General features: G+C 38.9%; 1 protein-coding gene across 1 annotated transcript in view; it reads right to left on the bottom strand.

The window, feature by feature from the left end:
- Positions 1 to 1,019: 1,019 nt before the first annotated feature.
- The window catches only part of TPRG1 (tumor protein p63 regulated 1), a 117,067-nt gene continuing 96,546 nt past the window's right edge, over positions 1,020 to 21,540 (bottom strand). The window contains exons 4-5 of the mRNA XM_068545457.1: positions 13,627 to 13,780; positions 1,020 to 1,214 (exon numbers count right to left, since the gene is read on the bottom strand). Of these exons, the coding sequence (XP_068401558.1) occupies positions 1,020 to 1,214; positions 13,627 to 13,780 (349 nt within the window). The remainder of the gene's footprint in view (positions 1,215 to 13,626; positions 13,781 to 21,540) is intronic.

Raw genomic sequence — 21,540 nt, 5'->3', positions numbered from 1 at the left:
GGTCACAATCTAAGTCACATACAGATGTGGTACTTCTATGGTCTGAACGTTTATGTCCCCCCCCAAAATTTATATGTTTAAATCCTAAAGCCCATTGTGATGGTATTAAACAGGGGGCCTTAGCTTATGAGGGCAGAGCCCTCATGAATGAGATTAATGCCCTTATAAAAGAAGCACAAGAGAACACTCTTGCCCCTTTACCTGTAAGGATATAACAGGAAATCTGAGCCCCAGAAGAGGGCCCTCACCTGACCAGGCTGGGACCCTAATCTCAGAATTGCAGCCTCCAGAACAGTAAGAAGTATATTTATGTTGTTTATAAGCCACCCAGTATGTAGTATTTTTGTTATAGCAGCCCAGACAATGACAGATACTATATGGAATGTATCTGGCAAGAAGTTTAAAGACATCAAAACTAATGGATTTCAGGGACGATGACTGAGACCATTAAAATCCCATACAGAAATCCAAGATTTTGAAGATGCTGAGTAAAAGTGGCCATTGGAACACTGATATAGATGATCAGCAAACAGAAATGCAAAACTCAGTCTTAAACACCACGGATGAGAATATGGATTTGGAAGTCATCCTCATAAAAAAAGGTAGCTAAAATTATATAGATTGAGACCCCAGTGAGAGAGAAGATCGGGATCAGAGGGCTGAAAATAAAGACCCAGAACATTGTCTACATTTAGAGGACAGAGAAACAAGAACCCAGAGGGTCCTCCCCAAGTTTGTGATCAGGTGTTCATTTGTCACTCATTTGCCAACATTATTTGATGGGCTCAGGAGAATTTATTTTCTGGTTTTAAGAAATTTGATTATCCTTATATAAGGTCTGAAGTGTGCATTTATTAGTCTAATCAAGCTTTTAGGTCCCCTAAGATACTGAATCTTCAAAATCATGTAATACTATTTAACAGTAACTAATTGTTTCAGTCCAAAAATATGGTGGGCTGAAACAGAATCTTCAGTAATGATGTAGCTATGAATGATGTACTTATCCCCCAAAAAGAGTGTCAAAAACCAACACTCCCCCGGGCAAGGGAATAGCCAAGTTTGTTGCAGTTTCCAATGAATGACATCAAACCCGTGTAGGTCTCAATCAAAACGGGTTCAGTTAACACCAGCAATCCCTTTCCTCTTCCAGATCCACTGGAATTCCTGTGGACATTCTGGATAGCTGGAACAAGCTTAGACATAAACCCAGACGACTGAAGAGGAAAAGAAGGCACAGAGTTAGTGAATGCAGAGTAGGTCCAGAGACACCCCCTCCTCAGCCAGTGCTCACAAAAGTTGACCACTCTCCTGGAGCTGCAGTTATTCTTACTTCTTAAACAGAAATCGTATCTCAGAATTGTTAACATTGCTTCTGTTAGTCTTTTAATAAATTAATCAGTTAATAAATTATGTACATAATAAAATTAGCTGCCACATCTTGTTTATTTTTCATTATTCATAACTTGTACAACATTAAGAAGTCAGTTTAATAAATATTTGCTGATAGTCCATTATGGATCAGGCACCAGTCGGGTACTGCTGAAGACTCAAAGACAAGGGAGATATAGTCTCTGCCCTCACAGAAGTGACACTATAATAACATAAAAAATGAACTTGTGATGATGGTACAAAGTCCACGAAAATAAACAGCAAAAAGAGGCACATGATGCTAAAGAAACACAAAAGAGGGAGAAATCATACGTGGTTAGAGGATTAGCAATGACATCAAAAGGAAACTCTTGAGACAATCCTTTAAGGGTTAATAGGGTTTCAGTGGGTGAAATGAGGTTAGAGAGGGCCTACCTGACAGCTGCTGTTCTTTCCAAGCCAGCATCCTTTCCTCCATTTGAGACTCTTCTTCCAATAAGAGTACCTCGATTTTCCTTTGGAGAACCACATTCTTCCATTTAGTCCAAATAGCTTAAGTGGAGCTGACTTTAGCACATGACTCAGTCCTAACCAATCAGAGGAATCCATTCCTCTGGTCGAGGAGATTGATTCAGGTATGGGCACATGACAAATGTGGTTGTGAAACTGATAGCATCCAAGCCCGGAGGTATTCATGGTCATTTTGGCCACACAGTGAGAACCTGACTGAGACTGAAGCCAACAAAAGTGAAACAACTAAGACATGGAGAGAGAGAAATTCTTCACAAAGCCATTTGAGTTACTGGATCAGCCTATCCTGAACTTTAAGTTAAATGAGTGAAAAAAAATTCCTTCTTTTGGTCAAATCAAGTTGAATTGGGTTACGAGGAGGGTAATTCAGGGAGCACTGCAAACAGAGATATAAAGAAGAAAATGAATTAGGAAAGCTCATATCTTTGTATTTCCAATAAGCTCTTTTATATCCATTATCTCATTCCAGTATAAGCCTATCAGGTAAGTAAAAGAAGGTATGATATTCCCGTGTTGGAAATCAAGACTCACAGAAGGTAAATGATTTGTCCAGAATTACTCCACTTTCTGCACCATGGTAAAAAGGAACATTAGGAATAAGGGCCTACTCACAGTGACATCCAAATATGTTTCCTAGGCAACTGGCTTACAAGTCTAAATTAAAACTTTTAGAGTATATTCCAATATCAATCTAAATTATTAAGCATGTTCAATAAAGTGACCATTGTTTTTCCTTTTCTCCATGAGGAGGCCAATCTTGGCTTTGAGTGACTAATACAGAATGACGATTCAATGAAGAAAGAGAAGCCTGTAGTCTTTCCCCATAATCCCATTTTCAATATAGGTTTTATCCTGGATTTTTAATTTTATACCAAATTGCCCTTGGGCAACCACTTCTCCATTGTAGGCTTAGTTTCCCTGTTGGTAAGAAAAAGAATCTAAAATTTAGAATATATCCATCACTACTATTTGATCTAACCTATAAGAAAAAAAAAAAAAGAAAGAAAGAAAAGCCATGCAAATAATACTGCTGATTTACTTGCTCTGTGACATTGTAAATTCTCTTCTGCTTTTCGAGCCTCAGTTTGCTCTTTTGAAAAGATGCATTTAAATCTATGGTTTTGGGATGATATCAGAAGTTAAAAAAATAGTGACTTTATGATAAACAACATAGAGTTTGCCAGAGTGCCTCAATATCTGTGGGTTTTCAAAATAAACTAAGGTACTTGTCCCTCTACTTTAGTTCAAGTAATATTTACCAAATTAGATAATGTCAAACCTTAATTTAAAAAACAGACTCACTTCTAAAGATCACTGACTAAAGAATCCAACAGACAAGTAGGATTTTGCTTGTTTTCCATGAGTCTATAGTGACAAAGACAGACAGAAGTTACCTCTTATTACCAGTTCCCAGTCCTAGCACCCTCTTTAAGACCTTAGAATGGATCTAAATATTAGTATCATTGAATGAAACAAACTATAGTCATGTAATCTGGGGATTCTGGAAAGGAGGACATCGTCCCTTACAGCAAACTCCACCAGTTCTTTAGTTGGTTGGATAAGAAAGCCAGAAAGGGGACTTCCCTAGTGGTGCAGTGGTTAAGAATCCACCTGCCAATGCAGGGGACACGGTTCGAGCCCTGGTCTGGGAAGATCCCACATGCCGCGGAGCAACTAAGCCCGTGCGCCACAACTACTGAGCCTGCACTCTAGAGCCTGCAAGCCACAACTACTGAAGCCTGCGTGCCTAAAGCCTGTGCTCCACAACAAGATAAGCCACCACAATGAGAAGCCCGCGCACTGCAAGATAGGGTGGCCCCTGCTCGCTGCAACTAGAGAAAGCCCGCGCGCAGCAACAAAAGACCCAACGCAGCCAAAAATAAATAAATAAATAAATAAAATTTATAAAAAACAAGAAAAGAAAATACATCACCAGTATCTTAAAAAAAAAAAGTCAGAAAAAAGTGTTCTTTCTTAAGTTTCCAAGAGAGAAAAGCAAAATCGGAAGAATAAACTAATAACATGGAATAATCGAGGTCAGAAGCGATCTTAGGTTTATAGATTCCAGCCACTCATCTATTGTTTAATTTGCCTAGACTGATCCTCTCCAAGAAGCCACACCCCTCTACATGGACATATCCAGTGATATGGACCTCACTGCAATCTAACCATGTCCATTCCATCACTGCGTATAGTGGGAAAAAAGTATGTTCCCTTGCCCTATCTGTTACTGATGATTAGACTTTGGAAAAATCATTTAATCTCCCTGAGCCTTAGTTTACACATCTGAAAATGGGAAAATAATAATAATGATAATGATGGTAAATACCAACCTCATCAGATCCAAGTACATTGCTCAAAAATATTTTTAGAGCATACTATTTATAGACATAAATATTATCACTTACAAGCAAGGATGATTTTAGCTTCATTAGTCCTATTCCCTTCAGTTTCAGACTTTGAATGCCATTTCTTTAATACGCATGATAGACTCCAGAAAGCACTTTTGTAAAAACCTGTGATATGCACTATTTTAAAATAATAAAATTCTCTAGATGCCAAAGGCTATATTAAATTCTACTCAGAAACCATGACTTCAAAAAACGTGGGTTGAGCATCAAAGTACCTCTTCCAAAATATTTATCAATTATAAAGGGAAAAATACTAACTTTACAAAGGAGCAATATAGCATACCCCATCTTAGACAAGAGATCAAGGTTAACATCATTGGTAATAAGACATACAGGCATCGTGAGCCTGCAATATGAGGTAGTGAAAGGACACGACATCATTTCTGCAGTATCTGTGCCCCCAAAAAAGCAGACTTCAATCTAATCATGAGAAAGCATCAGGCAAACCCACAGTGAGAACATTCTATAAAATAACCGACCAGTATTCTTCAAAAGCACCAAGGTCATGAAAATAAAGGAAAGACTGTGAAACAGAATAAAGAGACAGGATAATTAAATGTAATATGGGATCCTGGATTGGATCCTGGAGCAGACAGAGGACATTAGGAAAAACAAAACAAAAAACTGATGAAATTTAAATAAGGTCTGTAGTTTAGTTAATAGTATTGTACCAATGTTTAATTTCCAGGTTTTGATGTCTATATTATAGTTATGGAAGTTGCTAGAAGCATTTGAATGAAATCCTAATATTTAGGAAAGAATTTATGTTCCTCATTTTCAAAAGGGATAGAGAAAAAATCAGACTCAATAATTTTCATAACTTGTTCCTTAGAACACTAGATTTCTTCATAGGTTGGGTGACCATATAATTTATCATCCAAACCAGGATTCTTTTGAAAAGAAAGAAAGTGCCATTATTAACAGTGTTAAAACAACAGATACCTGAGGATCTGGGGAGAAGATATAGACGAAAAGGTAAAAGGTAAGCTTCAGTCCCTGTAATCACATCAATCAGAGCTGCTCTATTTTTATAGGTTTTATGTATTGGGGTTTTAAGTAAGATCTTATTTTTAAAAGTCTTTTCCTTTAAAAAAATTTTTTAAAAAACCCACTGTATTGGGCTTCCCTGGTGGCCCAGTGGTTGAGAGTCAGCCTGCCGATGCAGGGGACACGGGTTCGAGCCCTGGTCTGGGAGGATCCCACATGCCGCGGAGCAACTGGGCCCGCGAGCCACAACTACTGAGCCTGTGCGTCTGGAGCCTGTGCTCCACAACAAGAGAGGCCGCGATAGTGAGAGGCCGGCGCACCGCGATGAAGAGTGGCCCCTGCTTGCCGCAACTAGAGAAAGCCCTCGCACAGAAACGAAGACCCAACACAGCCATAAATAAATAAATAAATAAATAAATAAAAATTAAAAAAACAAAAACAAAAAACCCACTGTATTAAGCTTGCCTAAGAACCTCTAGCTCTGACAGTCTGTTCAATCCACAAAGATCTATAGTGCGCACGCTCTTACTCATTTTTCAAAACCAAGCTCAAATCCTATCTCTTCCACAATGCCCCACCAAATACTCAAGGCAAAAATTATTTTTTATTCTGTTGCATTTCATGTAGGCATCTCAAATATTTCATCCAGTTTTCTAAGAATTAAAGTCAGAAGTATGGCTGTCCATCTATACAACTAACCTAAGATTTCTCTACCTTGGAACTATTGCTGTTTTGGACCAAATAATTCTCTGCTGCAGGGGAGTATGTCCTCTGTATTTTAGGAAGTTAAGCAGCATCCCTAGCTTTACCCACCAGATACCAGTGGCACCACAACCCCGGGTATGGCAACCAATAGTGTTGCCCAGATATTGCCAATGTGCCCCAGGGGTAAAATCGTCTCCTGTCGAGAACCACTGAACTAAAGGAAGTATATAGCATGATGTAATGTAAGTACTAAGATCAAACAGATCTGCTCTTACATTGCAAATATGGCCCTCACGAGCTGTGTGACCTTGGGCAAGTTACCTAACCTCTCTGAATTTTATAGTTTCCTTTCTATAAAATAAGGTTATTAATACCATCAAACTCATAGGTTGGTTGCATAGATTAAACTAACTTTAATAAACAAAGGGTTTGTAATAAGCTCTATGTGTGTGTGCCCACATGCTAATGTCTTTCAGGAAGGGTTGGGGAAGGTGAATAAGATGAGGCTGGAATTTGGAGTCATATTGCAAAAGCATTAGAGGAAGCCTATTGCCAAAAATGAATATTGTCAATAAATCATTAACTACATCATCACTGTCATCACTGAACTATGATTTCCAGAAGTCCAAAGTACAATTCATCAATTCACCTCAACATTTCCATGGTCAACACTCTCTGGATTGTCAGGATGCCTTTTCACAGATCAATATATATCAGTTTGGGTTACTGGATGCCTCCCCAGTCCTCATCATAAGCTTTATTTCATGGGAATTCTCTGTGGCCTCAGAATCAAAGTGCTGGAAAGAAAAAGTTGACACTATTTCATACTCAGTGAACTTGGCATTTCATTCGAGTCAGATGCACTTCATTTCTAGTCATTTCTGTGAGCCCTTTAAAAAGAGGAGGGGCCGTGAAGACAGAGGGACAAGCTGTGCATTGAAGGAGGCAGACAAAAGGCCAAGTCCCCAAGCTGGCTCTTGAGCATTTCAAGCACCTGAACTCAATCTGTGTGACAGGAACGCGGTGTCATTTGATATGAATGCCACCAGCCACATACTTTTCTCTAAAAGCTTTTATACACCCACCCCTGGCTCTCTCTTTTATTCCAGTCTCAAAAACAGAGGGTCAAGTTTTAACAACTCCGGTTACATAGGGCCTGTGTGCTGGTTAAGGTAAAGTATAGCTCTGTGTGTGTATATGTGCGTGTGTGTGTGTGTGTGTGTGTGTGTGTGTGAGTGTGTAATGTTCTTCTTGACTTTACAGCGATTATTTACCAGCTGAGTGACTGGGCCCCTGGTTTGCTTCAGATGCTGTCTGCCAGCAGTTCACTGCCCAGAGTCTCAGTTTTCCTTATTACAACCATCACTTGCTTCCTGTTTACACTGGGTAAAGAGACCAGGTTTCATGCCTGCAGGCCCACATTCTTTAGCTGAGCAGGTTTTCCAAGCCTTCAGGCTACAGGTTCCAGCCACACCATGCAGCAAGTGAAGCATGTTGCAGTAAAAAGTCCATCCAATACCCAGCAATGGAAACTCCTTGGGAAACCACACAGCTGAACAGAAGACAAACAGATGTTTATATCATCCTTGCACGTGTTACTTGGAATTATCTTTATAGAGACACCATGACTGTGGGTAAATTCAGGCATATAGATGGAAAAAGGAAGATGTGGTAAAAGCTTTTTTTCCTACAAAAGGGTTGTTTCTACACATCCTAATTTCCATCCTCATCCTATTCCATTTTCCCAGCCCTCCCCGTGCACACGCACACATGCGCGCACACACACACACTTTAAACTCTAGCTTAAGTGAACGACTCTTTGTCCAAGAACATTTTATACACCTCTATAATTTGCAGCTTCTAATCATGTTTCTTTTATTTAAAATGTCTTTCCCCTCCTGCTTTGATGCTTAAATCACTCTTACCTTGAGTTTCACATCAGATGTTATCACATTTGTTAACTTTTGGACTTATCTGTTCTCTCTGCTGGGTTCTGATAAAAACTTTGAATCTCTCTATCAACAGTATTTGCACATTTAATTATAATTTGTTCATTACCTTTTTTGCCTTCTTCCTCTACACTATAAATGTCTGGGGGCAAAATCTGTTTTATTCTTCTTGCTATCCCAACAATTATCTACAGCATTGCTCAGCATGTAGTATTCAATGCCAGGTAGGTATTCAGTAAATATTTGTTAGGGAATTCCCTGGCAGTCCAGTGGTTAGGACTCAGCGCTTTCACTGCCGGGGCCCGGGTTCAGTCCCTGGTCAGGGAACTAAGATCCCAAAAGCCGCGTGGCCAAACAAAATTAAAATAAAAAATATATAAATAATTGAATAAATACTTGTTGAATTAATGTGGCAGGAAACCAAGGGGTTAAGAATATAAAGTTACGTTTGATTGCTAAAACATTGGTTCACTTTCATAATTCCCTTGAAAATAAGGAGAAAGATGCCAGACAAAAGTAAAAAGGGTTGGTCTGTAAATCGCTTTGATTAAGCTGTAGAGCATCCATGATCCATTCACTATTATTCTACAGCTCTGGGCTCAATCACTAGTTCCGCTCAGCAACACTCCACACAGTCCAAGAATCCAGCAAGACAACGTGAAACCAAGGGCAGTCATCAATTAGATCCCTTGAACTATAACTTGCTTAATAAATACCATTCTGTAACCTGCCTTCATTGACTAAACTCTCTTTAATTGTTCCTGCAAATTGCATGCCCTGCAAGCTTCATGTAGGTTAGAGAATATATCACAAGATTCCTTTAACTGCCCCCTATAGATAACGCCTCTAACTTATGGGTGGCCATAGAAATGGTGGCTTAAGTTGTTTTTCAGGAACATGGAGCTAGTCTTGTCCAGTTCAAATTGGTCGACCGTTCAACTGTGTAAGTGTCCAGAGGATGACCTTTTGATGTCAGAAGGCCAAAAACTCCACCCTCAGATTATACCAACACCATCATTTTCTGAATAAGCACCCTAAGAAGAATGTAACTCCAATACGCCTGCACAGAGCACAGATTACCTCAGTTTTTTCTTGCCTCCAATCACGTTTCCCCATGCCTCAGACCACCCTGTTTCTTTATCCCATAAATATCCCAAGGCCCTTGTCTTTGGTGAGGCTGACTTGAGATCTGTTCATCCATCTCCTTGCTTGGCTGCCTCGTGAATAAACCTTTTCTCTGCTGAAAACCTCGGCATCTAAGCGTTTGGCTTGCTGCCCATTGGGCAAACAAAACTGATTCTGTTACAAATGGTTAAAAGAGGGAAGATAATGCTAAAAGTTGCAAATATAAAGTGGATGAAACAATTGAGAATAATTAACCTTGGTTGTAAAGTATCATATCATATTATATCATAGCAATGATCATGAACACACACACACACACACACACACACAGAGTTCTTTCTGGTTTTTAACTATTTCCCTGAGCATTTGCAAATTGTTTGGGTGTGGAAATACAGTTAATATTATAATACCTCAATCAATTCACTTAGTCACTCTAAGTACCTTCACTTTTAAAGTGGAGATAGCATACTGCCCTCAAAGGGTTTTTGTTACTTGAATTACATGAATACATGCAAACTGTAATCAATAAATATAAAGTGTAATTACATAACTGATGAGATTATTTTTATGTCTTGTAATATAAAATCAATACCAAAAATATTATTTCCTATTTTCACAACTGTTTTGTATGAGTAATGCAAAGTATGTGCATGCACAAGTTGAAAAAAGTTGGTAAGGCTTGGAGATAAGCAAGAATGTCTGGAAAGAAGCCATTTGACCATCACACTTACCGGAAGTAGAAGTGATATAGAGTTAGTGAGATGGGTAAAAGAAGTAATGTATTTTGACCTAGTATTTCATAAATTTGACGGTGATTTTTTTATATCAGTGCTGAAGGACTTAGAGATAGTATAAATTTGAATTTGAATGCAATTTTTTCCATTAATTCTTCTTCCTCAGGTACTTTTCTGACCAATCAACCCCATCACTCAGCTTCGACCCAGTGTTGTATGGTCTGAAACCTATATAAACAGCTCAACTTTCTCTCCTGAGTTTCAGAAAGACCTAAATTTCTAACTGCCTGGCCACCAACTCAACCCCACATTCCACGGACTTTTCAAACTCAGCATGTCTTCAACTAAACCTTTAAACCTACTCTTTTTTCAGTTTTCCCCATTCAAATTAATGGACTCATCACCTACCCAAACCAGACCATGCCATCTTTGATTTCTTCCTCTCCTTCACCAACCATATCATGCCAGTTACCGTCTTCCATTGATACCCTGAATATCTCAAAATCTCTTCATCTTCTCTCCATTCCTAACACTCCTAACTTAGTTTAGGTCCTTATACCTACCATCTGAGCCAATACAATTATGGTGGGAAATATACAAGATTAAACTCCAGCTAAACTGTCTGTGTCTAAGATACTCCATGTACCTTCAACTATCTCCAATTCTCTTCATCTGATCCAAACTCTGTTTCAGTTCTTTGGCACTTATTTTAAAATATTTGCATTTTTATCTGCCTCCTCTATTAAGCAATGCCTTCCACAAAGGCAAGAATCTTGTCTCATTTATGTTTGTATTCTTAACAACAATCAGAATAGCTGCACATTTTAGGTACCAGAAAACATTTGTTAAATAGAGTCCAGGTTCTATAGAAGAAAAGACTCTGAGTAAAAACAAAAAAAAAAAAATTGAATTTTATAAAAGTACTCTTAAAAACAAGTTATTCAATTAGATTGTAAATAATTTGAAATTTTTGACTGTGGATATCTCAGCTGTACATGATTCCCTCTCCTCTGCCATCATAGGTTTGCTAAATTGAATTAAATTGCTTCAAGTATTTTATTTAGTTATGCATTTCCCCCACGTTCTTCTACCTTTTCCTATTTCATTCATAGGGGAAATGAAAAAACTAGAGTTTATATCACCCTTTTAAAATCTTATTATGTCAAAATATTCATACAAAAGGGATTCTATATCCCCAGAATTACTGTTCTTCTTATTTATACTTTTATATTAATAAAACTGAATATTAATCAAAGCCAATTTTGGAAAATGTCCTAAACACAAATAACTTCGTAACACAAAAACCAACAACAAAAGAGAAATCAAGAAACAAAGAACTGGATCAGAGTAGTCATCATCTCATATCCCAGACTGAGATCACTTGTTTTCTCTGGGAGCTGGGACTCGGGGTGGCCTTTAACTGAGAAATGGCTTGGCAAATGAAAGTTCCAGACTGTTTTCAGGAACGAAATAAAGACTTTAGAAGAATAATTTAATGAGAAAAGCCTTAAAGAAAATACACTTAACAGATTCAAAAAGTAGTTTGATTGACTGGAAACCAACCAACTAACTAACCAACCACTCATGGTACTTATACCTATGCATGCATGTGCACACATACACACACACACACCTGTTGTTATTTCTTCCATCCAAGGAGAGCTATATGAACATCAAGTTTCCCCTTTAGCCTTGGCTGATAGGAAGTCTTGGGCAAAACTTAATGCTCCAGTCTGCTAATTGTGTTCATGGGCATTTGGGGAACTGTTATTCCATTCCCCCTTTTTTTCCATCCCCCTTTTGATATTTTATTTTTTAGCTTCCTTTTAAATTATTTAATTTTATTTCTCTATGGCAGAAAAACAATAAAGCACTATCAAGTATTAGAGTAATGCAGTGACATTTCTCTGTAGTTCATAGAATTTCTTTTTTGATCCTTTACCCTGAATTTCTTCCAGCAAAGGACACTGAGAGAATAAGTGCTTAAACACACCAGATATGAGAAATAAGAGAAGACTTTGCCCAGGAAGTGATAGACGTAATAACCCAGGCAGTTGGTATTTATTTTTGACTTAAAATAAAAAAGAATTACTACTACTTCAAGGCAGGAAACGGCTTTGGAAACATACATTATTAAGTTTTTTCAGTTGGATTAACAAGTGTTAAAAAAAAAAGAAACAGATAAATGACTGCACTTTTAATAAGAAAGAGAAAAAGAACAGGAGTTTGGGGAAGAACAAGAGCAGGATAGAGAGGAAAGGAGAGGAGATTATGAAGCGATACATCTGAGCATTATTATTAATAAAGTCTTTTAAAAATAAGGAGAACAGATATTCCATTTGAATTTTGGGGCATTATTTTGATGTAAACTCCCACTCTATCTCCCAGAAGTCCTCAGTGAGTCTACTCTCACATAAATGCCTTTGTGTCAGTGTTATGTTGTTCTTTCTGGTTTTCATTTTGGTTTTTTGTTATTGTTGATTTTGGGTGGTTAAGAGTCAGGCTAGGGGCTGATGTTGATGCATGGGTTGAGGTATTGTGAAATAGGAGTATAACAGGGAGACTAGCAAAACCATCCATACAAAGAACTAATTTAGTGCCTGCAAGAGCTTGGTGTCAGAGGCAAACCTGGAGACCAGAAGCCCCTGAGGACATCTGCATAAATCTTGAGAGGACAATTGAGCTTTGCTGAGAGCAGAAGGGGATTCAAGCCAACTTCACCTACATGTTAGGGGGAATGGAGGTCCCATCTAGCCTCTAACCACATACATTTTGCCTCAGATCCATTTTTATAAAATAGGGAACTTACCAATTAAAAATATTTGTTTATACATATACATATTCACTTGTATGAATAAATGTGTTTAAAATAAGGCAAGAAATGTAATATATGCCATCCAACCACAGAAGGACTTTAGATGTAGATTGTCATGTTTTGAATTTATAGCAAATAAAGTTATGCTATTCTGAAGTGAATGGCAGCATATAAAGATAAACTTAGCGAGAACAGAGAAGGCAAGAATTTCTAGGCCGTAAGCACACTCCTATGTGTACATCTGGTTTTGTCAGAAGTATACAGGTTGCTCTTTCACTGCGTTTACAGCTCCAGCTGTTTTACTTCCTGACTACTCAGAGTGTCCAAGGACTGCTAAGTCTCCTAGGGAAGATGAAACCGTAGTAGAAGGGGACCTCCCTGCCACTGATGAATTTTACATTTACTCGGGGAGATGAAATTTAAAGGCATTAAAAATAACTCTTAATTGCTTTATGATTTACAGAACATTTATATATGCTTTATCACATTTAACCTTACAGTGGTCCAGTGAGGTTGAGAGGAAGGGCAGTTGTTCATTGTGTCCATTTTAGAGATGAGACTACCAAGGCCCAGAGAAAAAGAGTGACTTAAACATGACCACCGAGCCATATCTGACTTCATATTTCACACTATTCCACATTCCTTCTCTGAATAAAATAATTCAAATTTAATTATACACCCAAAATTTTATGTACCCTGTAAGCAATAGACACAGACAAACAATACTACTGCAATTTTAAAACAATATTACACTACAGTTTTTGCTCAGAGATTAGCAAAGAGGAAACAGCAGTGGTATGGTTACTATAAATATTGATTTTTTTTTTTCAAATATAAAACAGCTTTACTGTTTACTGAAAAAGTCCTATAAACCTATTATAGTTTTTATCTATATAAACCCCAGGTTGTATCTTATTTTTTTTTTTAACAGTGCATGTTTTAAAAGCACATAGCTTCACCAACAAAGCTAATTGGAGAGTGATGCCCAAGCTGTCTCCTACCTTGCAGATTTCGAGAAACTTCTCACTGGTGTATTTCATAAGGTGTTCAGTGAAGGTAGCATAAGGCACCTCAGTGGACCACGGGTTCCAACAGGATAATAGTGACTGCTGCTCTGGACTTCCCCAGCAGATCCTAAGGCCTTCTCCTTGTCTCCTGCAAGAAAGGAGTTTTTCTTTAGATTAGCCATTTTCATTAGATTAAAACAAATAGAAAAGTGTGGGAAGGGAATGTAATGCCCCAGTCAACCTTTGTATTGATGCTGAGATAATTGGCTGACCAACTAGTTTAATTGCTCCAGGGAATTTAGGAGGTGAGAAGAAAAGAGTGGATTTGGTTTCAAACATGATGAGTTCAAGATGTTGTTGAGAATTCTGTGGGTAAATGCCTGGTTGGAAATGTGACTCTGGTGCTCTGGACAGAGGCCATGGCTGGAAATATGGATACTGAACTCATGCCAATATTCTGATGGTCAAAGTTAAAAGAGAAAGGAAGAAGGAAGAGTCAAGGTGCTGGGACAGGAGCTGAAACATGGAAGACATCGTCAACATGGGAGACAGTTTCGAGGAGAAGGAAGATGACTACAACTTACAGTATCCACTAAGCAGTAAACCCAAGCAAGAAATGACTGAGAAAAGAACTGGGACTTCCCAAGAGGGTATGCCTGATCTTTAAGAGGGTTGATGACCAATTCAAAATGCCCTGTGACCTCAGCTTCTATGTCTCATGGTTCTCTATTCTCTGCACACATTCCATCTACCAAAATTGCAGCAACAAACACGTCAGAGCTCATAGGAAGAGTATGCCTGGTCACAGTCCTGACGCACATTTTGTAGGAGGCAGTAACCATCTGTTATAGCGCAAGCCTGGTCATCTGGTAAACCCAAGTACAGAGCAAGAGAAAGTCAGCTTGGGAGTGGTGATGGGAGGAAAGTTGTGGCAGGGGAATGTGGCCACATTGGATAACAAATTTGTAATTTCTGTGGCCTCTGCTTTTGCATGTACCCATCAGAATTTATGGTTTATGGTTTTAGACATCTCTGAGTGCAAAAGAGGTCCCTGGAGATTAAGCCTAGCTCAGGTGCTTTGCGTTCGACAAGCTTTAAAACTAAGTTGCCTGTAATTCTAAGCAGCCCCATGGAACATCACAGAGCTCTCATTTCTTCTAGAAATTAAATCCTGGGATCTAGAAGGAAAAACCAGACCTCAAGGGAAAACCAGAGCTCAATTGTGATGCCTTCACAAAGCTGTCACTTCCTGTATTAAGGACAGGATTCCTCTGGGAATGTCATTGTGGTTTCTGAATGTTTATCCGTGTAGAAATGTCTATAAACACAATCTCACGCGTATGCATATAACACCTCAAAGGGCTGATTGCTCAGCTTCTTCTTTCAAAAGTGAAGTAAGAAAAGAGCTTGGCTCATTCTGCTGCTCAGTTCTCAGATTCTTGATGATTATATTTGAAGGCTGATACCCACCTTTTTTGTACTTAATCCTTTGCCAAGGAAGGGGAAAAAAAGGAAGAAAAGGAAGAGAGAGGAAAATAAAAACATAATAAATACCTCTAAAGTTCCCTTTCTAACCCTTCATTTTCTCAGCTGCTATACTGACATTTATCTTCCCCCCCTGTACTTTCCTTCATTCTTTTTTTTTTTTTTTTTTTCCGCTGGCCTGGTAATAAGCCCTAAGCTCAATGAATATTCTATGCATGCTAGTTAATGGAGCATTCTGGCTTGAGTCCCTTAAAACAACTTGCACAATACAATTATTTACTGCTTCATATGTCAATTTATGTGCTGGGTGCAATTTTGCTTTTATTCAAAGGCAATGAAAGTCTTCCAAGATAGCTTTCCTAGTAAATACAGTTTATATCTTTCACTTTAGGGAAACCCCAAATGAAGTTTAAGCATGAAATTCAAGAGGGACCCTATTTCTAAATAACCAATCAATTTGAGTGTGGCAATGCCCTTTCTCAGAGATGTAGTATACTTCTAAACATACAAGCTCAGCCAACCTTCTCTCCTGAGCTCCAAAGGTGATAGCTGGGAAGAGAAATCTACAACCACGCAGTCTCTCCAAAGGTAAAACTAAGGTGGTATTTCTCCGCAAAACTTTTAGTACTAGAGTGCTATAAAAATCTATCATATTCTGTCAAATGTCTCCTTAGGGCAACTGCAGAGAATATAGTTGCCTTTATGACTGGGAATGCTTTATTAAACAGTTACTCGTGCTTACCATGAGAGTGGTCATCCGAGGTGACAAGAGTAGAGTAAAAAATGCAGTGAACAGGAGGTCAGGGAGTGCTGTGTTAGTCTTGGTTTTGACACTTAATGCTGTATGACTATGCGACTATAGGCAAGCTCATTTCTCTTTCTGAATCTCAGTTTCCCCATATGTCCTTTAGGGTGTCTCAATGTGGTGATATTCTATGATCTTGGTAACTCTGTGTAAATGGTGTAGACAGCTATGGTCATGATGCTACTAGCATTCACCCTGTCAAGGACATACAGGACCCATAAGAAGCCTCTGGATTATGGCTTCTGTAATTTAGGGGTATCAAAATAGCCTCCTTAAGTAGAACAGATCTTCTGCTGCAAAGCCTACACCCAGTATTATTCCATCACTCCTCGGAAACTTTAACACCTACCACCCTATTTTACAAACATGGAAAAGCACAAATCAGCCACCATGTGGTGGAAGAGTAGTTTAAGGTTTATAAACTGTAGAATGTCAGAGCTAGAAGGACTTTTGGAAGCTATAGCCCAGTGCCTTCTTTCTGGAGATGAGAATATTGAGACTCAGGAAGGACTAAAACTTTCCCAAAGCATCACTGCAGACAGGGCTGAGCTGGTGAGAGCCCTGGTCTCTCAAGACTTCAGTTAGGGGCCTTTTCACCATCCTGGGCTATAGTCACAAAATACATTCAAAGTTAAGCTCCTGCCATTACACAACATAGCCTGCTTTATTTCCAATAGACACAGAGTTAAAAGAATTGCCCTAAGGAGCCTGCCATAATCTGTGGGCAAAAAACCTGCCCAGGGATCCTAGCTAAAGGTCAGAAAGAAAATCTCTGTCTCAAAAGGAACTGTAAATTTTTATATACTCTCAACAATAGCAATTATGAGATTATAGGAAAATAAGTTAGCACTAGAAGTGTAGGGGGAAATTACAAAAATGTTATGTTGTCAGGGTGAGAAGATTGGGTCTTTCTCGCTGAGCTGCTTTGGTCAAATTAATCAATGTGGGATTATAGTCCCAGGTAAAGAATGCCAAAATCAAATTATTTAGCAAAGAAAGACTTGGTAGCTCTCTTCCCAATATCATACTCTGAGTGTAAACCCTGGCTTTTGCTAGCTCTGTGTCTTTGGGCATTTCACATCACCTTTCTCATCTTCAGGTAACAACAATTTCATGAGGGACAAGAGGATAATTAATGAAAAAATATTTTGTATGCTGGAAGGCTCTGTCTGACTAAGCAAATAGTAAGTCCCTATTATGTACCATAATGCTTACTGGGTACTGTTAGAGGCTTCATATTTTTTTCATTTTATTCAACACTTATAAGCAATTTTTAAATGTTTTTGATAGAAATAGATGAAGTTAACAGGACATAAGATAAAAAATACGACCAGGTTTAATCAGATCATCAAGTCAAGAACCACTAGTGAAAGAGAATAAAAAGAGAGAGATAAACACCATGATCTCTGGACATAGACAAAACCAGAGGAGCAAATCTTTAGCACAGAGGAGGTGCTGGAATCTTCTATGTTCTGCTTCACCTATTAATCCCTCTTCTTTCATCTGATTCTGAGTCCCAGGGTATTTCTTATGTGTTCAGCTTCTGTTTCCCATCAATGTATTGATGTATATAATTTCCTACTTAAACTTAAATCCATCAGAGAGACTCTCATTCACCTTAAAACACCCTTTCAATTCTCTGTTCTTCAGACTGAATAAGCCTAGTTCTGTAAAACTTTTATAATAGGTTAAAAATGATCTTTTAAATCACCTTAGAGCTGGTTCTCTGAAACATTCCTAAGTTGTCTATCTTCAATTCCACCATTTAATTAGCACATTCTCTGTGCAGTGTGTTATCTCGAGTAGAGAAATGGATAAGGCCCAATCCCTGAACTCCAGATGCCCATGCTCTAATGATCTCTGGGCCTATTTTACTATTAACTGCTTCCCAGGCCTAAACAGGTACACATAGAAACCTGACAGTCCCATTACGGAAGTAGAGGAGTTCACCTATTGCAACTTATTTTGTTCGCACTTTCTATCCTCAAAGACACCAACTGGATCTGGCCTCCATTCCCACAGTAGTGGAAGCAAGAAGGTTAATGTACCCTTCACTTCTGATAAATTTCAAAACCTCACAGAAAGGTATGGAAGTAAAAGAAAGGATCCATTAGGACTCATAAGAACTTGGTAGAGGAAGAGGGTTTATAATAATGGCTGGAGATTTTTAGGATCCTAGACTGTCTGAGTTGGAAGGCCCCTTAGAGGTGTGTTTCTAATTCTTTCATTTTATAGATATATAAACTGAGGACCAGAATTTTCAAAGACCAGAGCTCTTCCTTTAGTCATGTTAATTACACGTTTTACTCAGTGACTCATGCGCAAAATTCTACTCAAATACAGTTGCTGGCAGGGTGGAAGGCCCAAGCAATTACTACTTTAAACCATCACAGCAGCCCAGTAGAAGATTTGCTTCCTACACCAGAAAAGCACAGGCATGTTGAAGCGATGAGGCTTATACAGAAGAAGCTATCAAACAAGTGCCGAAGGACCAATCATGGAAAATAAATATGGTTGAACAACACAAAGAGGAGCTCAAGTTCAATGGAGGGAAAACTTTCTTCAATTACAAGCTTTGTGAGACAAAAATTATTTCTGTCAGACTCCTCTCGTTGAAGTCATTTTTAGCTGAACTAGAAAAATATGCCAGCCGGTCACCAGTCTGGGTTCATTTGCTCATTCCACACATTTTTCTTTCTTCGGAGAGAAGCCATGCATCCTTTTGCACAGTGTGAGATAGCCAACATCTTTTCCCACGACGCCCCCCTCTCCTTCCATCCTGGCCTTCACAGATGTTGTGCTGAGGTATAAACTACCTGTTCAAAGAAGCAAATGAGAAGTCCAGCTCCCCGGAAGGAGCAATGGCGGCTTCCATTACTACATCCATCCGCTGCCCTTCCTTTCTACTCATTCTCGAATCTCAAAGCTCCACCATAGAATTAAAAACATAGCTCCAGGCAGCAACCCGAGATTTATGAGGAAGCACAGACATTAACAGCTTGCTCTAAACGCAGGGCGTGTGCTTGTAAGTATGGATGAGCAAACAGAGGGAGGCCGCACTGGAGGAAGGAGGGGGGCGGGCAGCCAGGGGGAGAGAGCAGTTCAGAACAGCACAGTGTATTTTCTAAATGGCTCCTTTTCCCTACCTCCCAGCCTGTATTGTTGAAAGGTGGGCCTTCTAGGCCCACGAAACGTTAGTCCCTTGCTTATTTAACCTGGACAAAAGGGGGGACTGGGTTGGCACCCGGGAGGGTATTCAGTGCTCCTCTGTTCAATGAATGACCTCAGAGGAAACATTTTCCATGACAAGAACCCAAAAGACGCTGGCACAGAGTCAGACAATAAGATTTGCAGAATGTGTTTACATTCTCTCCGTGTCCCCAGGCTGTTCCAAACCCAAGGCAGGTGCTGCCTTTATCTGCTCTCTTTGCTCACCTGGCTCCCTCCCAGAAGTTTCCAGGGCCTTGGACGCAGTGAGATTAACCATTTACTGGCATGGGTAACCAAGAAACTCTGTGAGTTATATTCCTTGAGGAAGAGGTGAGTGATAAAGTTAAAAACAGATCAGCAGTGTCTATAAAGAGAGAATTCAGGGGCAGTGTGGTGCCAGAGGTGGAACTTTGTGTGGCATTTAGGAAGCCTGCATTCAACGGATTGATCTGCCACCAATTTGCTGAGTTACTTGAACCATTTTCTTCTCTCTGGGCTCCAAGGGTCCTCTGTGAACTAGATCATCTCTAAGATCCTTTTCTGTCCCAATAAATTAATATCTGTGCAGAAAGACCAAAATAATGTGCATTAATAATGTATATTATTAGACAAAAAGCCAAAGGATAACTTAGTGGCTAAGAGAAATTCTCAGATGGCTGCTGAGACCTGACCTTTCTCCTCCTAGAAGAAGAAGAAATCATCTTAAACGGTAGAATGAAAGACCTAGGGTGAAAACAAAAGCAGAACTCAGAGAAAGTGAGGGTGAATAATTACAAAAAGGGTAACAGAAAAAATATATGGAAGCTCCAGGGCTGAAAGTCCTTAAAAGAGAAGTTGATCTGCTTGGGAAACTTTAGATGTGCTTGTCCTTGAGGTGGTCACATTCACGGTTGAGGTGAAGAAGACTGAGGTCCAAACCAAAGGTATGACCTTTGATGAGCTAAGATTTCATGGTTCACAGTGCTGTTGTTGCGTGTGTGTGTGTGTGTGTGTGTGTGTGTGTGTGTGTGTGTGTATGCTCACAGCAAATACTTAGAATAAAGTAAACATGGACACTTATAGTGCCAGGTACATAGTAATCACTTAATAAGTCCTTCTTTAATGATGATGGATGAATAAATAAATTCACAGACCAAGTTAGGATGCTTACGAGTTTGAATGCCATATGAGTCCATTCTTAGAATGTTACATGTTATGGCAGTATATTTCCTGAACTGGCAGTCACTAAAACCTGGGTCTAATCCTAGCACCAATGCTAACTTTCTGTGTGGCTTAGAGCTGGGCACACTATCTCTGGATCTTCATTTCCCTTTGCTATGTTTTCGCAGTGTTTGTATCCTCCCAAAACTTATATGTTGAAATCCTAATGCCCAAGATGATGGAATTAGGGAGTGAAGCCTTTGGGAGGTGATTAGGTCATGAAGGCAGAGTTCTCATGAATAGGATTAGTGCCCTTATAAAAGAGATCCCAGAGAGGTCCCTCACCCCTTCCGCTATTTGAGGACACAGAGAGAAGGCACCATACTTGAAGCAGAAAGCAGTCCTTCACTAGACGCTGAATCTGCTGGCACCTTGATCTTGGACTTCCCAGATTCCAGAATTGTGAGAGAGAAATTTTGGTTGTTTATAAGCTACTCAGTCTTTGATGTTTTGTTACAGCAGCCCCAAAAGACTAAGACACCCTTCTTATAAAATACTAAAGGCTCTAGATTAGTTACCCTCTAGAAGACACTCAACTATGCACATATCTAGCATTTCTGACCAGAAAGAGCCAAGGATTATCTACTTTTGGGTTTCATTTAAATGACATACAGAAATTTTTTATTTTCCAGAAGTTGTACGAATGGATTATTTGGATGGATATCATTTTAAAACTTACATTCTTACTTTCTTAAACAGTTTATATTAAAAATAACTAATTCTTTTATGGCTTAATAAAAATCATCACAAACCCCAGACTTTAAGACATGGAAAGGATTTATTATTCATGTATGTCCTATGTCCTTCACCCGTTAACTTTGCCGAAACAGAGACAGAAATTTAGAAGAGTATCTAGATTAATACTTAAACCTCCATACTTCTTTCCTATCCTCTCATGTTTTCCTTTAAGAAAGCCAACTGTCGTATATGAAGAGTAAGGCTATTACTCAAGTTCTAAAACATTCTTGACTGCTAACTTTATTAGTTCTTATATCAGCTCTCTCTTCTCTCACCATCAGGCTGTCATTTCCTGCTGCTATCAACACTCCTGACACCAGAGCTCTTCTTTCTAATTTGCTATTTCTATACTCCTATTGACAGGTTAACTAGGAATGCGTTACTATTGGAGTCATGGGCAAATAATTAAACAAACAAACAAACAAACAAACCTCCTTCTCAGGCCCTTTCCTAAAGGGAAATGTGTCCAT

Source organism: Eschrichtius robustus, chromosome 6 (genome assembly GCF_028021215.1).
Source record: "Eschrichtius robustus isolate mEscRob2 chromosome 6, mEscRob2.pri, whole genome shotgun sequence".
NCBI classification, from domain to species: Eukaryota; Metazoa; Chordata; class Mammalia; order Artiodactyla; family Eschrichtiidae; genus Eschrichtius; species Eschrichtius robustus.
The sequence above is the reverse complement of the archived record's forward strand: the minus strand, read 5'-3'. Positions and strand labels throughout refer to the sequence as shown.